Raw genomic sequence first — 16,909 nt, forward strand, 5'->3', positions numbered from 1 at the left:
CTTAATTCCAATAATTTGTATTTAAGGCCTTAAAATGTCTTAAATTCTCCTAAAATCTCATAAAAGGCCTTAAATGCGATTTTGAAAGCTCTTAAAAATCTATTAACGTGACTTTTATTTAAAACATGCAACTACAACACGGAACTAAAGTAGGTCACCTGTGCTTCCCGGGGAGAATTTATCGAGCACCACTAGCTAGCGGGCCGTGCGCGCGCCGCGGTGTGTTATAGCTTAGCATAGCAGCGGAGAAAACTTAATGCCGAATTGCAAGTTCAACGATTTGTGGCTCCAATTTTAATGGGTCTTAAATTGTATTCATTATGGTCTTAAAAAAGTCTTAAAAAGTCTTAAATTTGACTTGTTGAAACCTGCAGAGAACCTGACAAATCACAATATCCAAATTTGTGCTAAAGTTGGCAACGTTTTTTACAGCCGTATAGGGATACATTGGTGTAAGAATCGTTTCCAAAGACATGTTGTATGTTATTTAAAAGATTTAGACATAAATATGAAGTAAAAGGTTGGGGGAAAATTCTGCAAATTTGTTTGGGGACCATTAAAAAATCTCATCTGTGGCTCAGAGCCAGACTTTGGGAATCAGAGTTATAGACTTTTCTATGGATCTTCAGATTTTAAACTTTAAACTAAATTTCCTCAAACCCAGACTTTATGAAACACTGATTTATTCAGTATCCTGTTATAAATGCGACCCACAAATATAAGGTGCAATAGCAACTTACTGCCACCACCATGGACATTAGGTTGATTGTGTGGTCAGGAACCACTAGAATTTGGTACTTTTAATTGTATGCACGACCATTCAATGGACGTATTTTTGCCACTATTTCAAAACCACTCAACGCAGCGGTGCTGCTTTTTGTTTTATTTTGAAAGAGGACGTCTAGTGGAGGATGTCTTCCTTCTGATGGCAGTTTCAGATTAGATCAGACGGCGCTCACGGGCGTCGTTGATTTCTTGATGAGTTTGGAAGGAGAAATGAAGGGAGGACGAGGAGGAGGAGGAGGAGGATGATGATGCTGCTGCTGACGGCCGTTTCAGACTCTAATTACAAAGCTGTTTGTCTCCCGGAGGCTTTTCATTTAGACTTCTTCCAGACGAAATAAAGAGAAAAAACCAGAGCAAACACAGGTTTGTTGACCACATTTTGACCTCAGCTTAAAGCTGCAGTACGTTCAAGAACTTTAACTGTTGTTATTTTTATGTTTTTGCCTGTTATGTGTTCGCCGCATCCTTAATGGTGAAAACGGACTCTGTCAGGCAAAACTATCAGACCTGACCAAGGGAGCGTACGTGTCCATACACCAGCAAACACTTTGATGTGTTTTCAGTTCAAACTCAGTGGTGCTGGTTTTTTTCTCACGTGTCCGACGAAGATCTCGACAAACGCCGGCGACGCCAGTCTCGGACTCCGTGGCTTCACTTTGGTGCAGATCGCAGCGCCATTTTCAGAGCTATAAGTGTGAACGTCGTCATAGCTCTTTAAATGGTACTGCTCTATGCAGCCACATAACCAACTGTGAGGAGGAAGACGACGTGAAAGGTGCCGAGGTCTTTTTAGGTTTCGTTTTCTGACGTAACTGACTGCAATGACTGGTAGACGGCGGTAGGTGGCGCCACATGACGCCATAACATGATTTCAAAACATAAACATGATTTGCAGTCTGCAAAATATTTTTTTTAACGCAGATATTTTGTCTGTACTGTTGTTGTTGGTGAGTTCAGTTTGTTATGTGAACATTATTCCTGAGTCTCTGTGACATATTAGGAGGATTTTACGGCCAGTTGCTTTAGATTTATTCCATAATGCACCTTCAAATGTCCGCGTACTCTTTTGTTGGTCGTATTCCTGACTGTTGGCTCTCTACTGCCCCCATGGTTTCCGGTGGTATACTACTAAGTACTCTCTCTTGTGTCTTGAGTATAAATGGGCCTTCTCGCTGTAGCCTCCGGGCCTCGCCACCCGCGGTGGAAACACAACACTGTCAAACGCTGTATTGTGCCGACCCCGTTATCAGTAAAAGGCCCATTTCTGATCTAACCGTTCGCTCACCTGTTCTCGCCTCGAGTCAGATTGAGCCACGCGGCTCCAAACCTCATGTCAAGGAGTGATGGCAGAAAGGATAGCGCATAAAATCCCTGGCTAAAAACAAAGCATCCGTCTTGATGCCTCTGCATTTGCTGGAGTGTGATGGACTCCCCTCCCTCCCTCGAGTCTCCGACTCCTGCTGAAATTGCAGATGGTATCGCTGTGACAGAAAAGGGAAGGAAGTTTTTTGTTTGCAGCGATGGAAGCTTTCGCCGTCTAATCCAGCGCAGCTTGGTGGGGGAGCTGCCGTCGTCAGGTCCTGATGAGGGAAGTTGACAGCGACGTCGGGGGAAGTCTGTGGCGTTTAAGATGTGTGCGTCACACTCTGTGTTTCTGAACTTCTTCTTCCGTTCAGCGCGGGATTAAACGTGTCGTACATAACAGTCAGTTTCTGAGGCGATTTTAAAGTCTCTCTCCAGGGAGAAGCAACTAAACCCAGAATAATTTTTTAATCCGCTCTTCTTTTCATCGTTATTTTTCCTCTTTTCTCTCAAACTCGTGGTCTCAGTACGCAGTGTGATGTACCACAGCCGGGGAACATCTGTCAGTTTTGGTTTGAAATTTGTCTCTGAAAAACTTTTTGAAAGCCTCTGCATCAATAATTAAAGTTGTCTGAAGAAAAAAACAGGCTGAAGTCTTTACCCGTGAAAATCCAGAGAAGAGAAGCCCAGACTTTCCTCTCTCTCTCTGTGGCCACTTCCTCCAGCTCTTCTGGGGGAATCCTGAGGCGTTTCCAGGCCGGGAGACTTTAGCCCTGTTCGGAAAGGGATTAGTTTTACTAATTACAATTTACCACAGGTCATCTGTAATATTAAAGTAATCGAAGTAATCGGAAATATCAGTGAAACACTTGGGAGTGGTTTATTGCCTCGTTGTTACCCCTTTCTGTGCTCCCGCGACGGGTGTGCCCTTGATGAGTGTCCCCTAAATGGGTGTACCCTTTTATGGGTGTACCCTTGTCCGGTGTCCCTTAGATGGGTGTACACTTGACCAGTGTCCCCTAGATGGGTGTGCCCTAGACGGGTGTACCCTTGACGGGAGTCCCCTAGATGGGTGTACCCTTTTATGGGTGTACCCAAGATGGGTGTCCCCTTGACCGGTGTCCCCTAGATGAGTGTACCCTTTTATGGGTGTACCCTTGACGGGAGTCCCCTAGATGGGTGTACACTTGACCAGTGTCCCCTAGATGGGTGTGCCCTAGACGGGTGTAACCTAGATGGGTGTACCCTTGACGGGTGTCCCCTAGATGGGTGTACCCTTTTATGGGTGTACCCTTGTCCGGTGTCCCCTAGATGAGTGTACCCTTGACAGGTGTCCCCAAGATGGGTGTCCCATTGACCAGTGTCCCCTAGATGGGTGTGCCCTAGACGGGTGTAACCTAGATGGGTGTACCCTTGACGGGTGTCCCCTAGATGGGTGTACCCTTTTATGGGTGTACCCTTGTCCGGTGTCCCCTAGATGAGTGTACCCTTGACAGGTGTCCCCAAGATGGGTGTCCCATTGACCGGTGTCCCCTAGATGGGTGTACCCTTTTATGGGTGTACCCTTGTCCGGTGTCCCTTAGATGAGTGTACCCTTTTATGGGTGTACCCTTGACCGGTGTCCCCTAGATGGGTGTCCCCTAGATGGGTGTACCCTTGACAGGTGTCCCCTAGATGGGTGTACCCTTGACAGGTGTCCCCTAGATGGGTGTACCCTTGACGGGTGTCCCCTGGATGAGTGTACCCTTGACAGGTGTCCCCTAGATGGGTGTACCCTTGACGGGTGTCCCCTGGATGAGTGTACCCTTGACAGGTGTCCCCTAGATGGGTGTACCCTTGACAGGTGTCCCCTAGATGGATATCCCCTTGAAAGGGGGCCCCTAGATGGATATCCCCTTGACCGGTGTACCCTAGTCCCAGCCAACTTCACACGACTTCACGGACACAGTGTGGCTCCCGGTTTAATCGCCCCCGTCACCTTCTGTCGTCATGTTTGTACTACGCTACCTCTAGATAGCACACGTCAACATGGCGCCTCCAGGCTTGAAAATCTGAGGAAAACTACTTGTAAACAAGAGATGTTTATGCCCGGTCTATTCGCACCGGGTGAGTATTACCTGGGGTCATTTTCCCAGGTAAAAGTTGATGAATCGTGCCTTGACATCGTCTGGTAATGATTACTGACGTGGCACATTCAGAGAGGACTACATCCAAATAGTCCTAGCACTTCCCCACAAGGCGAAAAAAACCACACTACATTTACACGTAGACAGAAAAACAAAACACTGTCTTTGTGTCGGACAAGTTATGAATCACCTGTGGGGCAATTATCAACATACTGCTGACAAAACACCTGTAAACCACACTGCATGTTCCCCATCATTCTCCTAATCTAAGATTAGACACTGAATCACCGCTGCAAGGCACTGTGGGAAAACTCCGGGGGCTCCAGGCAAAACACAACTTCAGACTGTCTCATTAAATTCTGTAAGTTGTGTTTGGCCGCGAGGGACAAACTCCTCAAAGACGTGACATATACGCTTTGTCACGTCCAGGCCTTGGCTGCAGGACGTGGTTAGTAACCAGAGTTCCAGTGGAAGGAACACTTGTTTGTGCAGCTACAAAATGCTGCCAAAGTCGTCCACACATCACAAATCTGATCATTAAAATGTGTTGTGATGCTGCTGCTGCTGCTGCTGCTGCTGCTGCTGCTGCTGCTGCTGCTGCTACTGTTTTTCTTGTCTCTGACGGCTTTTGTGCACTTTTGGGTAAAAGTCAAAGAAAAGCGTGGACTTCACACCAGATTCTCATTAACCTCCTATCTCGATTCCGTCTGATGTGGCGTTCCCTCGCCGTGGAAAACCACACAGATCTGTGCCGACTCGTTCGCGCCAGCGTTTCGCTCCTGTTTGCCGGCGGCAGCGTCCTCCTGATCTTCTCTAATGCTTTCTGATGTGTCTTCAGATCAGCTTCAGGGAGCAGCAGCAGCAGCATGAGGAGGAAGAAGAGTCGCCGGCAGGATTTAATCCCATGAAAGAGCAATTTTCTGATTCCTTCAGATGACCTGGTGTCAGAAATGTGAACTTTAATCAGTGGTAATTCAGGCCTTTTTGAAGCGTGGAAGTCTGACAACTTGAAAACATGACATTACAAACAGATTTTTAGCGAATCAACAAAATGATCAGCTTAAGTCTACGATATTGTAAGATTATAGTCTGGCCTGTCAGACAGGAAATTGAAATCTGTGCAGATTTGTAAACGGTTTGTTCTCTGCAGAGAAATCAGTGATTTAAGATCACAGCACACAGGAGTTGTTGATCCACTGCTGCCTTCATTAGAAAGTTCACGTCTTACTTTGTGACTTCAGTGTTTGAAATCCTTTGTTCAGATTGATCTCAGTGACACAAACTGACCACACGAGGCAGCAGCAGACCAGCAGCTCCTGTGTCACCGCGAGCTAAAAACGCAGAATTACAAACTTCAGTTTCCAGTTAGAAAATGTTGTCTCAAAATAACAAGATAAAGCATTCAATGTATTCTAAAGATGACATAGACTCTAGAATGTGTAGATTTTGTTCGGTTGGTCTTTTGCTACGTGGCTAAATCATGTTTTCTTGGTGTTTAAATACAAATAACCACATTTAAAACACCCTTTAAAGTCTAAATAAACCACTGTTGTTCAGGTGTAAATCACCACCACCAGACCTCCCTCAGCTCTCAGCCCACTTCTTGGCATTGTTTGAAATTGGGTGGAGTTAGCGTCAGGCGAGGATTCCATTTGTCGTCTGAATTTGGAATTTCCGAAGGTCTTGGAAGACTCAGATTTCCAACTCGGAGAAACCCAGAGTAACCTCACGTAACCTTAGAGTTAGGATTCCAAGATGGCCGCCACCATACAAACACTGCTACTTTATGCCTTTATGTGATATTTGTTTCAGAGTAAATCAGCCGTACACTTAGCACTGTTTATTTTTTAACTGTAAAGCGTTGTTATCGTATTGCTAACAACAGCTAGCATTGCTTCCTCTCGTCTCCTCAACTTTTCTTTTTTAGTTATTTAATTTATTAGCTAACCCTGTTTTACTCGTGGACGCCTTGACTCACAAACATTAATCTTCCCAAACTGTCACGACGTTAATGTATTTTCTGTTTCCTTCTTTCTCTCTCGCCCTCTTGTTTTTTTTCCTCTTTTCATCTTCTCGACACAAACCACCGCGCGAACAACAGAAAACACAACTACACTTTACTGTAATTGAGGTGATGACACTGCTCTCACACCTGCGATGACCTGAGAACGCCTCGTTCTTAGAGGTCAAGAACTGGAGATTCATGTATAATTTTAGTTTGAATCGTTTTTGCACGAAAGTCTGTGTTTAATCTCTTTTCTATTCAAATCCACTCGTCCATCAGTATCACAGTGGGTGGTGTGTGTGTGTGTGTTTCGGCTTCTGGTGGATAAAGAAACATCTGTATAAAGTTTCCAAATTTCTAATTTAACACGCAAAATCTGGTGTTTGCTTATAATAACTATAGTGTGTTTTCTAAATGTTTTTCTTAATTTTTAATTGTTTAAAGGCGCCATATGCAATACTTCAAAATACAGAGGTCTTTTTAGGTTTCGTTTTCTGACGTAACTGGCAACCCGTGGTTGCTCAGCAGCTGAGACTCTACCGACTGCAATGATTGGTAGACGGCGGTAGGTGGCGCCACATGACGCCAAAACATGATTTCAAAACATAAACATGATTTGCAGTCTGCAAAATGTTTTTTTTAATGCAAATATTTTGTCTGTACTGTTGTTGTTGGTTTGTTATATGAACATTATTCCTGAGTCTGTGTGACATATTAGGAGGATTTAATACCTTTAAATTGTAAAGATATTGAAAATTATTCTGGCAAAATCACTGAGTTGGAGGATCATTTTCTGGCCCTTTTATGGTTATGATTTTGAGGCTTAACCATTATTAAATTACTCTTAAATCATCAAGTGCTGGATTTACTTTAACATTCAGAACAGTCTGGTCAACAGAGACCTAATTAAAATCGAGCGGATGTTAATTTAAGTTTTCATTGAGAACTTTAAACTCGTCAGCAGCAGAGGTCAGTGTGGACGTCACAGTCTGAAGGTCAAACTCGCTGAGATGATGAATGTTCACCGCGCCGCTGCCCGAGATACGCCACAAGTGTTTAGCGTGAGTGAGTGTGATCACGTCCTCGTGTCTCCGTCTCCGTCTCTGGCCTCATTAAACAAATCCCCCGTCCATCGTCCCGTCGGCTCAGCTGTGGACAAACAACACCATCAGCAGCAGCAGCAGCAGCATGATCCAAATGTTAGCATTAGAAATATATAGCGAGTCGACGTCGCTCGTGCAGACGTCAGCGATTCACGTTTCCCCACGTCGTTCATTTAAGGCCTTTTCATTTGTAAATGAGCTCAATCTGTGAATCGGTCTTTATTTATAGAGCACTTTTCATTCATTCATTCATTCATTCAGATAAGTGCTTTACATAAAACATCCACCACACCGGAGCTCACACACACACACACACACAAAGGTGCTGAGGAAAAGATATGTCAGCAGTATGCAAATGAGGGAGCACCAGAGTCAAGAGTGAAATATATATATATGGAAATGAATAAAACCATGAAATAAACAAATTAAATAAGACATACTATAAGAGTTCATATGAAATCAGAAAAATAGGCAGAATTAAACTACGGATCCGTTGAAAATATTTGCCAATCTCTTAAGGAATAATTTTAATGATTTTTTTAAATTCAGGGAATTATTCAGGAAATGATGCACTTTGACAGTGAGCTGAGTTTCTTCTGAAAAAAGGAAAAGTATCTCGGAATGACTTGAAATTTACCATCATAATAGTCGGCATCACCCTGAACGAGGATCGGTTGAAAATATTTGCAAATCTCTTAAGGAAAAATTTTAATGAATTTTTGAAATTGAGGAAATTATCCATTTGCTCTGATGCACTTTGACAGTGAGCTGACTTTTTTCAAAAAAAAAAAAGTATCTCGAAATGACTTGAAATTTACCATCATAATAGTCGGCATCGCCCTGAACAAGGATCTGTTGAAAATATTTGCAAACCTCTCGTACGCCCACTAATGTCATGTGACCACCATGTCAGTGAGGGTGAGACAGTGTTTCTATCCTGGAATCATAACCGTTTCCAGTCACTTCACAGACGGCAGCGTAGCTCCTAACAGGATTTTGATGATGTTTTCGATGTAATTTAACTGAAAAACACTCGAGTGATAGAAACAATTCACATCGATGCTGAATCCTTCACTCATCAGAGCATCAAATCAGCGTTTGATTACATATTTGATTGAGGTTTTACACAAATTTCTCGTCAACATCCGACGGACCAACAAACTCGTCTGTTTCCAGCAGCCGCTGCAGCGTCGTCGCCGTAAGTCGTCAGTCGAGGGGATTTCGGCAAACGGCAAAATGTGGCAGTAATTTTGGGTTCTGCTCCGGCGAGAAACCGTAACCTGTTTCCTTTTGAAAAAGCTCCAAAACGTTGGAGGCGAATTTCACGGCCAGTTTGGCAGCAGGAAGTGTCTTTGGTCGGGGGGGGGGTTTGTGTAAACAGCTCGTAATGGTTTGAGACCGCACACACACACACACAGACACACACACACAGATGTTTCTCCTCTGACTGTACACCTAATGCTGGCATGTGCACACACACACGCACGCACACACAATAATTCTTCTCATTCAGATTCAGTGAAGCCTACAAACGACACCAGTGAGAGTCGTCACTGCAGCCAAACGACTTTATAATATACTTTACTTTTTTTATGGCTGCTGTTGTTCTTCAGTCATGTTCAATATTTACACAACTTATAATACAACAACAGCAACAAAAAACCTGTGGACGTATGATTCCAAAATGGCTGCCACTGGCGTTAGCAGTAAAAACACTCTACTTTTACCGTTTATTGCACTTTTATGGCATTTGTTTCACATTAAATCAGTCGTACACATAGAAGTGTTCCGTTTTTAGCCTTAGACATGTTACCTACTGTGTTAAAATGTTGTTTATGGAGTGTTATTTTACTGGTATTGCTAGCTGTGGCTAAAACTAGCTAGTGCAGTGGCGTAGCTTACGCGCCACGTAGGTAAGCACTGTATTCTCGGTGAAAAAGGGCCAGGATTTCCATATAACTGCTTAAAAATGTGCATGTATACACAATAACGAGCTTCTTTGACAGACCTTGTAGTGAAGTAATTTGTTTTTGTACATAAAAGGTGAGGATGTTGTACTTGTGGGCCAAAACATTAAAATCATGGAAGTTAGCTAACTAGCGTTTATAATATGTCGAACCTCCTGCTTAAACATAAAAACTTGAATTAAATCAACTCTAGTGAAGTTTTGAAGACCTTAACTTAACTAAAAACCAAACAAATCACCTTTACACACTTAACTACTATCACATTGTTAGTATTTAAATTCAGTGTCACTCTATATCTTCAATAGAGGGCGACACATATGGGTTTTTCTATGACATTGCTGATTTTTATGGAATCGGTTAACCCATGATTTTTTCCTCCATCTGATAAAATATAACAATTGAATGATAATAAAATACACAAAAAACTTCAGTAAGCAGTCATTGAACACTGCAGTGCCATTATATACAGTATTTTCAACAGTGCTGGGCGCGTTAACGCGATAGCGGCGCTTAGCAGCGTCAATGTTAGCGCACAACACATTTCTATGACGACGACCGGAAGAATATGCGTGCCGTCATGTTTACGTGACTCTAAAGTAACGCTAAACTTTAAAACAGAGGCACACATACGCAGTACACAGGTACGCTAGTTATTTGTATCGCTGCTCTTTTCCTTTAATAAACAGACTGCTCCATTTCCACTGTGGGCGCGCTAAAGAAGCTAACGCAGCTAACGGAGCTAACTGGTAAACGGTGCCTGGACTGGTCGACATGGAAACGTGTCATGCGCTAATGTGCTTTAACCTAGCGCCCAGCACTAATTTTCACTCAAAACTATGTATAAACTGAATATTAAAGGCCAAAAACTAAAAAATACGTACATTTAGTGACTTTGTGTTAACATATAACATCTTCGTTCACCTTGAATCTTCTTCTTTCTTTCACCTTCCTGAAAAAAGTACAAACTACATTAAAATTCAGGACCGTATCCGTTTGAGAAGCGAGTCCATTTCTGTTTTTTTTTTTGTTGACGTTTAACAGGCGCCGCTGATGAATGGAGCTCGGCCGCAGCGGAGCAGAGTGGATTAAAAGCCTCTGAGATATTTAAAGTTCTCCTCTGTCGTGGGTTTTACTGTCACTGAAGTCACTTAAAGGAGTCGCAGCTCGGTCAGCGTTACTCAGTCGTCGTCAGCACCAGTTTGTTTCCAGTTAAACGCGGATCAGTGACTCATTTTCCCGTCGTTATAAAAGGTTTTCACTAAGTCTGATCTGAGGTCAGCACACGAGCTCTGATACCAAGGTTTTTCCATTCGGTCTTAAATCGGTAAAAAGACCTGATTTGTTTGTGTGAAGCTCAGGATTTTCCCCGTTTTTTGTCGGTCGCTGCAGTTCGAGCGCCCGTCGCTCGTGCGTTTCAACACAAACGCAGCAGATGGTTTCACAGACTGAACCATCTGGACAGGACACGGACCAAACCATGTGTCCTTCTTTTGTAGTCGTGATTTACCTGATGCTGCAGCAGCATGTTCACTCAAAATCTATTCTGTTACATGATGAATAATAATCTGCTGACAATGAGCTCCTCACCTTTTTGGACGCTGAGATTAGGAGACGGTGAATTAGCTGAATTAACGTTTAGCTAAATCCCTAAACAGAATTCCAGGCAGCAGCCTTATTTTTAAAGGAAAAGTCCTTCATTTAATGAATATAACATTAAATTAATCAGAAATACACTCTAGACTAATGGAATTACAAAAAAACAATGCAAAATTGCTAAGTAGCTCCCCCTCAGGCCAAATGCCGATGGAGCGGGACGAAACTTAGTTTCGCCGAATTTCGAAACCGTGTTTCGAGCGCTTGAGGTTCTGTCCACGCGGAAAAGTAACGTAAAAAGCGGAATTTCCCTAAACGACTGTAATACATATGCCAGGCCTGTATGTGGCGCTGTAGCGGAACAGTAGAAGAAGACAAAGAAGAAGGGGTGGCATTTTTTTAGATTTTCCCACTCTGTTTTTGACCTGTTTTCAAAAGATAGCGTTTCAGAGCTCCCAAATCGCTGTTTCTGTTTGGATTAAACGTAGATACGATACAAAACGTTAGCGGATTAGCCAAAACTCGTTTACGCGTGGACAGTTTCTGAGTTGAATTTTGAATAAAGTGCTTAAAATAAGTGCTTGAAATACTCACTGTATGTTTGTCTAAAGTCTAAATGGAAAACCAGGCCTGGATCTCACTTGTGTGCGACCACGACTCTTATACAATACACTTTTGGTTGTTTATCGTGAGAAATTCCATTGAAATAATCAGATAAATTATACGATAATGAGTGAGGGTGTGTTAGTAAATACACCCAGAAATATACGTTTACCACAGCTGCTCGGTGCTGGAAAAACCTGATAAACGACCTTGAAAGTGCTTGAAAATGTGCACAAACCTCCTCAGATACAGAATACTACTTTTTTTTGATGGAAACCTACAAATATGGATGTGTCATTCTGCTTATTTTTATGTTTTATTTGAACGTTTTTCGATCCCAGTATTTTTTTAATCTAAATCTAAATCCCTTCCTTCCGTTTCCAGGTATTCTGTCCTTCACAACGGGAACCACGCGGTGCAGGAGGAGAAGAAATCTCCGCTCACCGAGTCCTGTTTGTGACCAAACGACGACTCCTCGGTCACATCTCCGCGCTCCGGGCCTTTTTCCAGGGATGGAAGCGTCCTCCAGACGTCCAACAACACCGACACTTCAAAACTCCACACCACCAGAGACCTGCTGGGACTCCAGGAGATCCGGGAGATCCAGGAGATCCAGGAGATCCGGGAGATCCAGGAGATCCAGGAGATCCGGGAGATCCAGGAGATCCAGGAGATCCAGGAGAGGAACGTGACTTTTACCGATGAAACTCAAACCTGTGATCTTCTTCTATAAAAAAAGAGCGTCAGGGACCGGAAACAAAAGCCAGTTTTCAGTCCGTGGTTGGTTCTGCGCTCGGTCAGACTGAAAACCCACCGTCGCTCACAGGAGAATTTCCACGGCACCAGATGTGATGAACGACTGTGTCTGGGAAAGACGTGGAATCGTGAATTTTGTTGCCAAAGCTATTTGATAGAACACACGTGTACATGAAGCTTTTTTCCAGCAAAAAAAAAAGGATCGTTCCTTGTAAAAACGACGATTTGAGCTTTTAAAAGCAAGTGTTATCTGTTATCCACGAACAGACGCAGCAGAGAGTTTAGAACAGTATTTCTTTTATTTACTTACTTATTTTATTTTATTTTTTTTGTCTCCCAGGTCAAATCTTTCCAGCTTTGTTAAATCCTCACTAAGCTGAGAGGGAAAATGCAGCTGTGAATCCTCCTGAACCCAAACTGTCCAAGTGCTTTATTACAGAGGCTGCTACTCCATCATCATCATCATCATCATCATCATCATCATCATCACAACAGGAGTTCATGAGTTCACTTTTCACGTTTCCACATAATAAGACAAACATGTTAGATACGTGTGGAAGAAGAACGGATCTACAGACACTGTGATGTGTGTGTGTGTGTATTGTGAGGACCAGGATAGTCCTCATGGAGACCAGAACCTGGTTCCTAATGAGGCAGAACCTCATTTTTGGAGGAACTGGTTTAATTGTGGTTAGGGTTAAGGTTAATGATAAGGCTGTACCGACAGGAAGTGATGTATTCTGAGGTGCACTTCAAAGTTCTTAATTATAGTTCGAAGTTCTCCTTCCTTTGCCATCCTCAATCTTCTTCTTCTTCTGGTTCTTCTTCTTTAGCTGGTCCTATACCTAAAACCTAAGTCTCATAAGGTGGTACTGGTCTTCACAGTCTGTTCCACCTTAAAAGGTTGAGAGGACCATTTGTGAGAGAGAGGACATCTTCATCTTCTTCTAATCAGCTTCAGCTGTAGATGGAGATGATTACTCTGAGGTGCACTTCAAAGTTCTTGATTACAGTGTGAAGTTCTCCTTCCTTCTCATCCCCAATCTTCTTCTTCTGGTTCATCTTCTTCTTTGACTGCTCTTCAATCTAAAACCCAAGTCTCATACGGTGGTGCTGGTCTTCAGAGTCTGTCCCACCTTAAAAGGTTGTGAGGACCATTTGTGAGCAAGAGGACATCTTTCTTCATCATCATCTTCTTCTAATCATCTCCAACCCTGTACTTTGAGGTGCACTTCAAAGTTCTCAGCTACAGTTTGAAGTTCTCCTTCCTTCTCATCCTCAATCTTCTTCTTCTTCTTCAGGTTCTTCTTCTTTGGCTGGTCCTAAAACCTAAGTCTCATCAGGTGGGACTGGTCTTCACAGTCTGTCCCACCTTAAAAGGTTGAGAGGACCATTTGTGAGCAAGAGGACATCTTTCTTCATCTTTCTTCTTCTTCTAATCATCTCCAGCGCTGTATTCTTCAGTTTCTTTCTTCTCATCCTCATTCCTCACTCTGGTTCTTCTTCTTCTTCTTTTGGTTCTGGTCCTAAACCTAAAACCCATGGTTAAGATAAGGGTTAGGAACTAGGAAAAGCATTAATGTTCAAGTGTCCTCACAAAGAATGCTCTACAAGAATGAGTGTGTGTGTGTTTGTACGTATGAAAACACCGTTGTTTGTTTCACGTTCATCTCTACCTCACTTTGAGGCGATGCTAAAGAATGTAGCAGACTTTATTTCTGGTAACACTTTACATTACAATCATATTAAAATAGTATTGGTATAGTTTAATATATTAATATAATGGCTATTATTTGGTGATAAGGAAGTAAGGTTATGGTGATACCATCATAAAAGCTTGGTAATAACAATTGGAATCGTGTGCGGGACAATTATTTGCTGCTGCTGCTGCTGCCACCTTGTGGTAATAAGCACTACTAACGAGGCAGTAATGAGGTCACTGGAGAAAAGTTATTTTTACTTCATTTAATGTTATATTTAGGTCAATATTCCTAAGAGCTCTTCCCTCTTTGAGCATGAGTTTGCCACGTTATGCTTTCAGCATATTTTTGTGAACACGAGGTACCTTTGAGGTTATTTTAGGGGAATATTCTAAACAGTATTTGGCCCCTTTTGGGGGGGAAATGGAGCTTTAAAAATAAACATATTTGCATAATGAAAGCATATTTATACACTCCCGTGTTGATACGAGTGATAAAAACCTAAAAATATGTGCTTAACTATGGAGAATTATGCAATTAATCAAGATAAATGTCAATATATATAAGAAATGTTATTATCGCCTTATTACCACAGTATTACATTATTATTACCAAGCTCGGAATGCAATTCAGTGTTTTATAGAGCTAGTGTTACTTTTAAGAACAGCTAAGGCAAAAAAAACAACAGAATGTCAAGAAATTAAACTGTAATGTAAAGTTTGACCATTTTTTTATTTGTTCGCATTCATTTCAAGCTGTGTCTCAATTCAGCCGTGGCCTATTACGTAGAAGTACGTTCACACTGACGATCGTAAAGTTTTTGTTCCAATTTTAGTCTATCGCGATAAAACTATTTAATTAGTCACTGGAATCATAAAAGTAAAAGTTACAACGAATATAAGCCAGGACTATAATTTTATAATATTATTTCATGATCTTTACACTATAGATATTGTGCGACTTTGTGTGTGTAATTTGTTGGCGTGACAGATTATCGTGCGCAAACACCGATAAGATCGCCAACGCTGCGCTGAAACGTCACGTTGTACCATGTTAGCACTGTTGCCTGGCAACAGAATTGCAGCTAGACGTTGTGTAGTTCGCTAATGCTAACGTTACGTAATACGAAAACAAGTTTACAGTTGGGTTCAAGCCTGGTGCTTACATTTAAAAATATGTTTCATCGTGATTTTCGGCCACGATCTCCTTGAAGAAGCCTTGAAAGAAGGAGACGCAGATAACACTAATGATTTCAGGAAAGGGCTGATCACTGGATTGAGACACAGCCTAAAATCCAACCATTTCCCCTTCATACCTTCATATACTTTACTGGTTTCTCTCAGTTATTATTCAGTTTCATTTCGTTTCCCTGGCTCCCCGTGTCCTCCATTACAGTTTACACCACAGGCACGTTCACACAGGGTTCCCACGGGTCCTTGAAATCCTTGAAAGTTTGATATTCGGGTAAATGTGTCCCTTGTTTGACGTGAGATTCCGTGCAGAACAATGAGCGAGTAAAGTTAACGCCTTGGGCGAAGACGCTCTTACAAGTTGCCCTCCCATCTTTTAGCTGTGACCAGCACATTGTGTCCTTGAATTTGAGGCAAATCGGTCCTGGAAAGTCCTTGAATTTGGTATCAACCAAGGTGTGGGAACCCTGTTTATAACTAGTTTGATGTGGTTACTTGTTACGTGCAGTTTACTTCACAAAATCCACTTTACTGGTCCAGCGATACTGAATCATAACCACATAACTATTAACACATGAAAAACATGGATAAACACACAGAATAATACATTCCTCATTGTTTTACATTTGAAAAACCTGATTGAGATCGACTTAATTTTTTTAACTTCCCGTAACACGATGACATTTCACTGCAGTGAAAAACTGGATGAGAATGATTTTACGATGCTACAGAAAACAGTGGAAGAAAAGAAGAAAGAGGGAATAAACACGTTCTAATCAATACTTTCATATTAACAATTGATTGAGTGGGTCTGTATAATGTGAGGTGAGAGGAACTCTGCAGCTCTATAAAATACTAGAGTTGTTTTTCAGCTCGTTATATTGTTATCGCAACACTTTGAGCGGGAAAAACCACGAGCTAATCAATAATAGAGTTGAATTTATAAGATGGATACAAACATCAATGCCTCGCTTTCTTTATCCCAGTTTCCTCCTCTTGGTTTGTGGTTACGTCATCGCTAACGTTGTGTTTCACGTCTTATCCACGCAGAAACAGAGCGTTTTGCATTTCTTTTAACGTTCTTTTTACGTTATACGTGAGAAGAAATGTCTTCATACGCATAAAACTAAACGCTGTAGTACATATGCCTGGCCTGTAGGTGGCACTGTAACACTACAACAGAAATACACACAAAAAAAAGCAAAGAATAAAGAAAGGAATACACCAACTCAAATGTTGAGCTAAAAATGTACGGTCTACGTAGCGTACCTTTATAGCGATCTGTACCATGTCTACCCCAATTCTGTTGCTAGGCTAACTCCAAAAGGATAATACTGTAATCTCCAACGGTGGCAAACTCGGCTATAATCTGCTATATAACACTAAATTCCAAAGAAAAACAACCTTTTATTACCAAAAAATGTCCTTTTGAGGTCAAGTGGCAAATATGTACAACCAACTTTGACATCTGTGGTCATCAAATTTCAGTTTTTAGACGTACACAAGTCCTTTTTGGCGTAAACCTTTTGAAATATGTTCAAATGCTTCGTTATTGTTATAGAAACACGCTAAAGAACGGCAACTCAAATGTTTAGCTAAACATGTACGGTCCACGTAACGTACCTGAATAGTGATCTGTACCATTTACCATGTCTACCCCCAATTCTGTTGCTAGGATGACTCCAAAAGGATAATACTATTATCTCCAACAGAGGCCAAATCAGTTATAATCTGCTAAATAACACAAAATTTCAAAGAAAAATTATCTTTTATTACCC

The 16,909-nt window shown here is 41.9% G+C and overlaps 1 protein-coding gene across 1 annotated transcript in view; it reads left to right on the forward strand.

Moving 5' to 3' along the window:
• The window catches only part of htr4 (5-hydroxytryptamine receptor 4), a gene marked incomplete at its 3' end in the record, with an annotated part of 72,170 nt that extends 60,225 nt beyond the window's left edge, over positions 1 to 11,945 (forward strand). Inside the window, exon 6 of the mRNA XM_083905918.1 lies at positions 11,870 to 11,945. Within this exon, the coding sequence (XP_083762044.1) occupies positions 11,870 to 11,945 (76 nt within the window). The remainder of the gene's footprint in view (positions 1 to 11,869) is intronic.
• Between the last annotated feature and the right edge of the window lie 4,964 nt (positions 11,946 to 16,909).

This window comes from Microchirus variegatus, assembly GCF_963457635.1.
Source record: "Microchirus variegatus genome assembly, chromosome: 19".
Classification (NCBI taxonomy): domain Eukaryota; kingdom Metazoa; phylum Chordata; class Actinopteri; order Pleuronectiformes; family Soleidae; genus Microchirus; species Microchirus variegatus.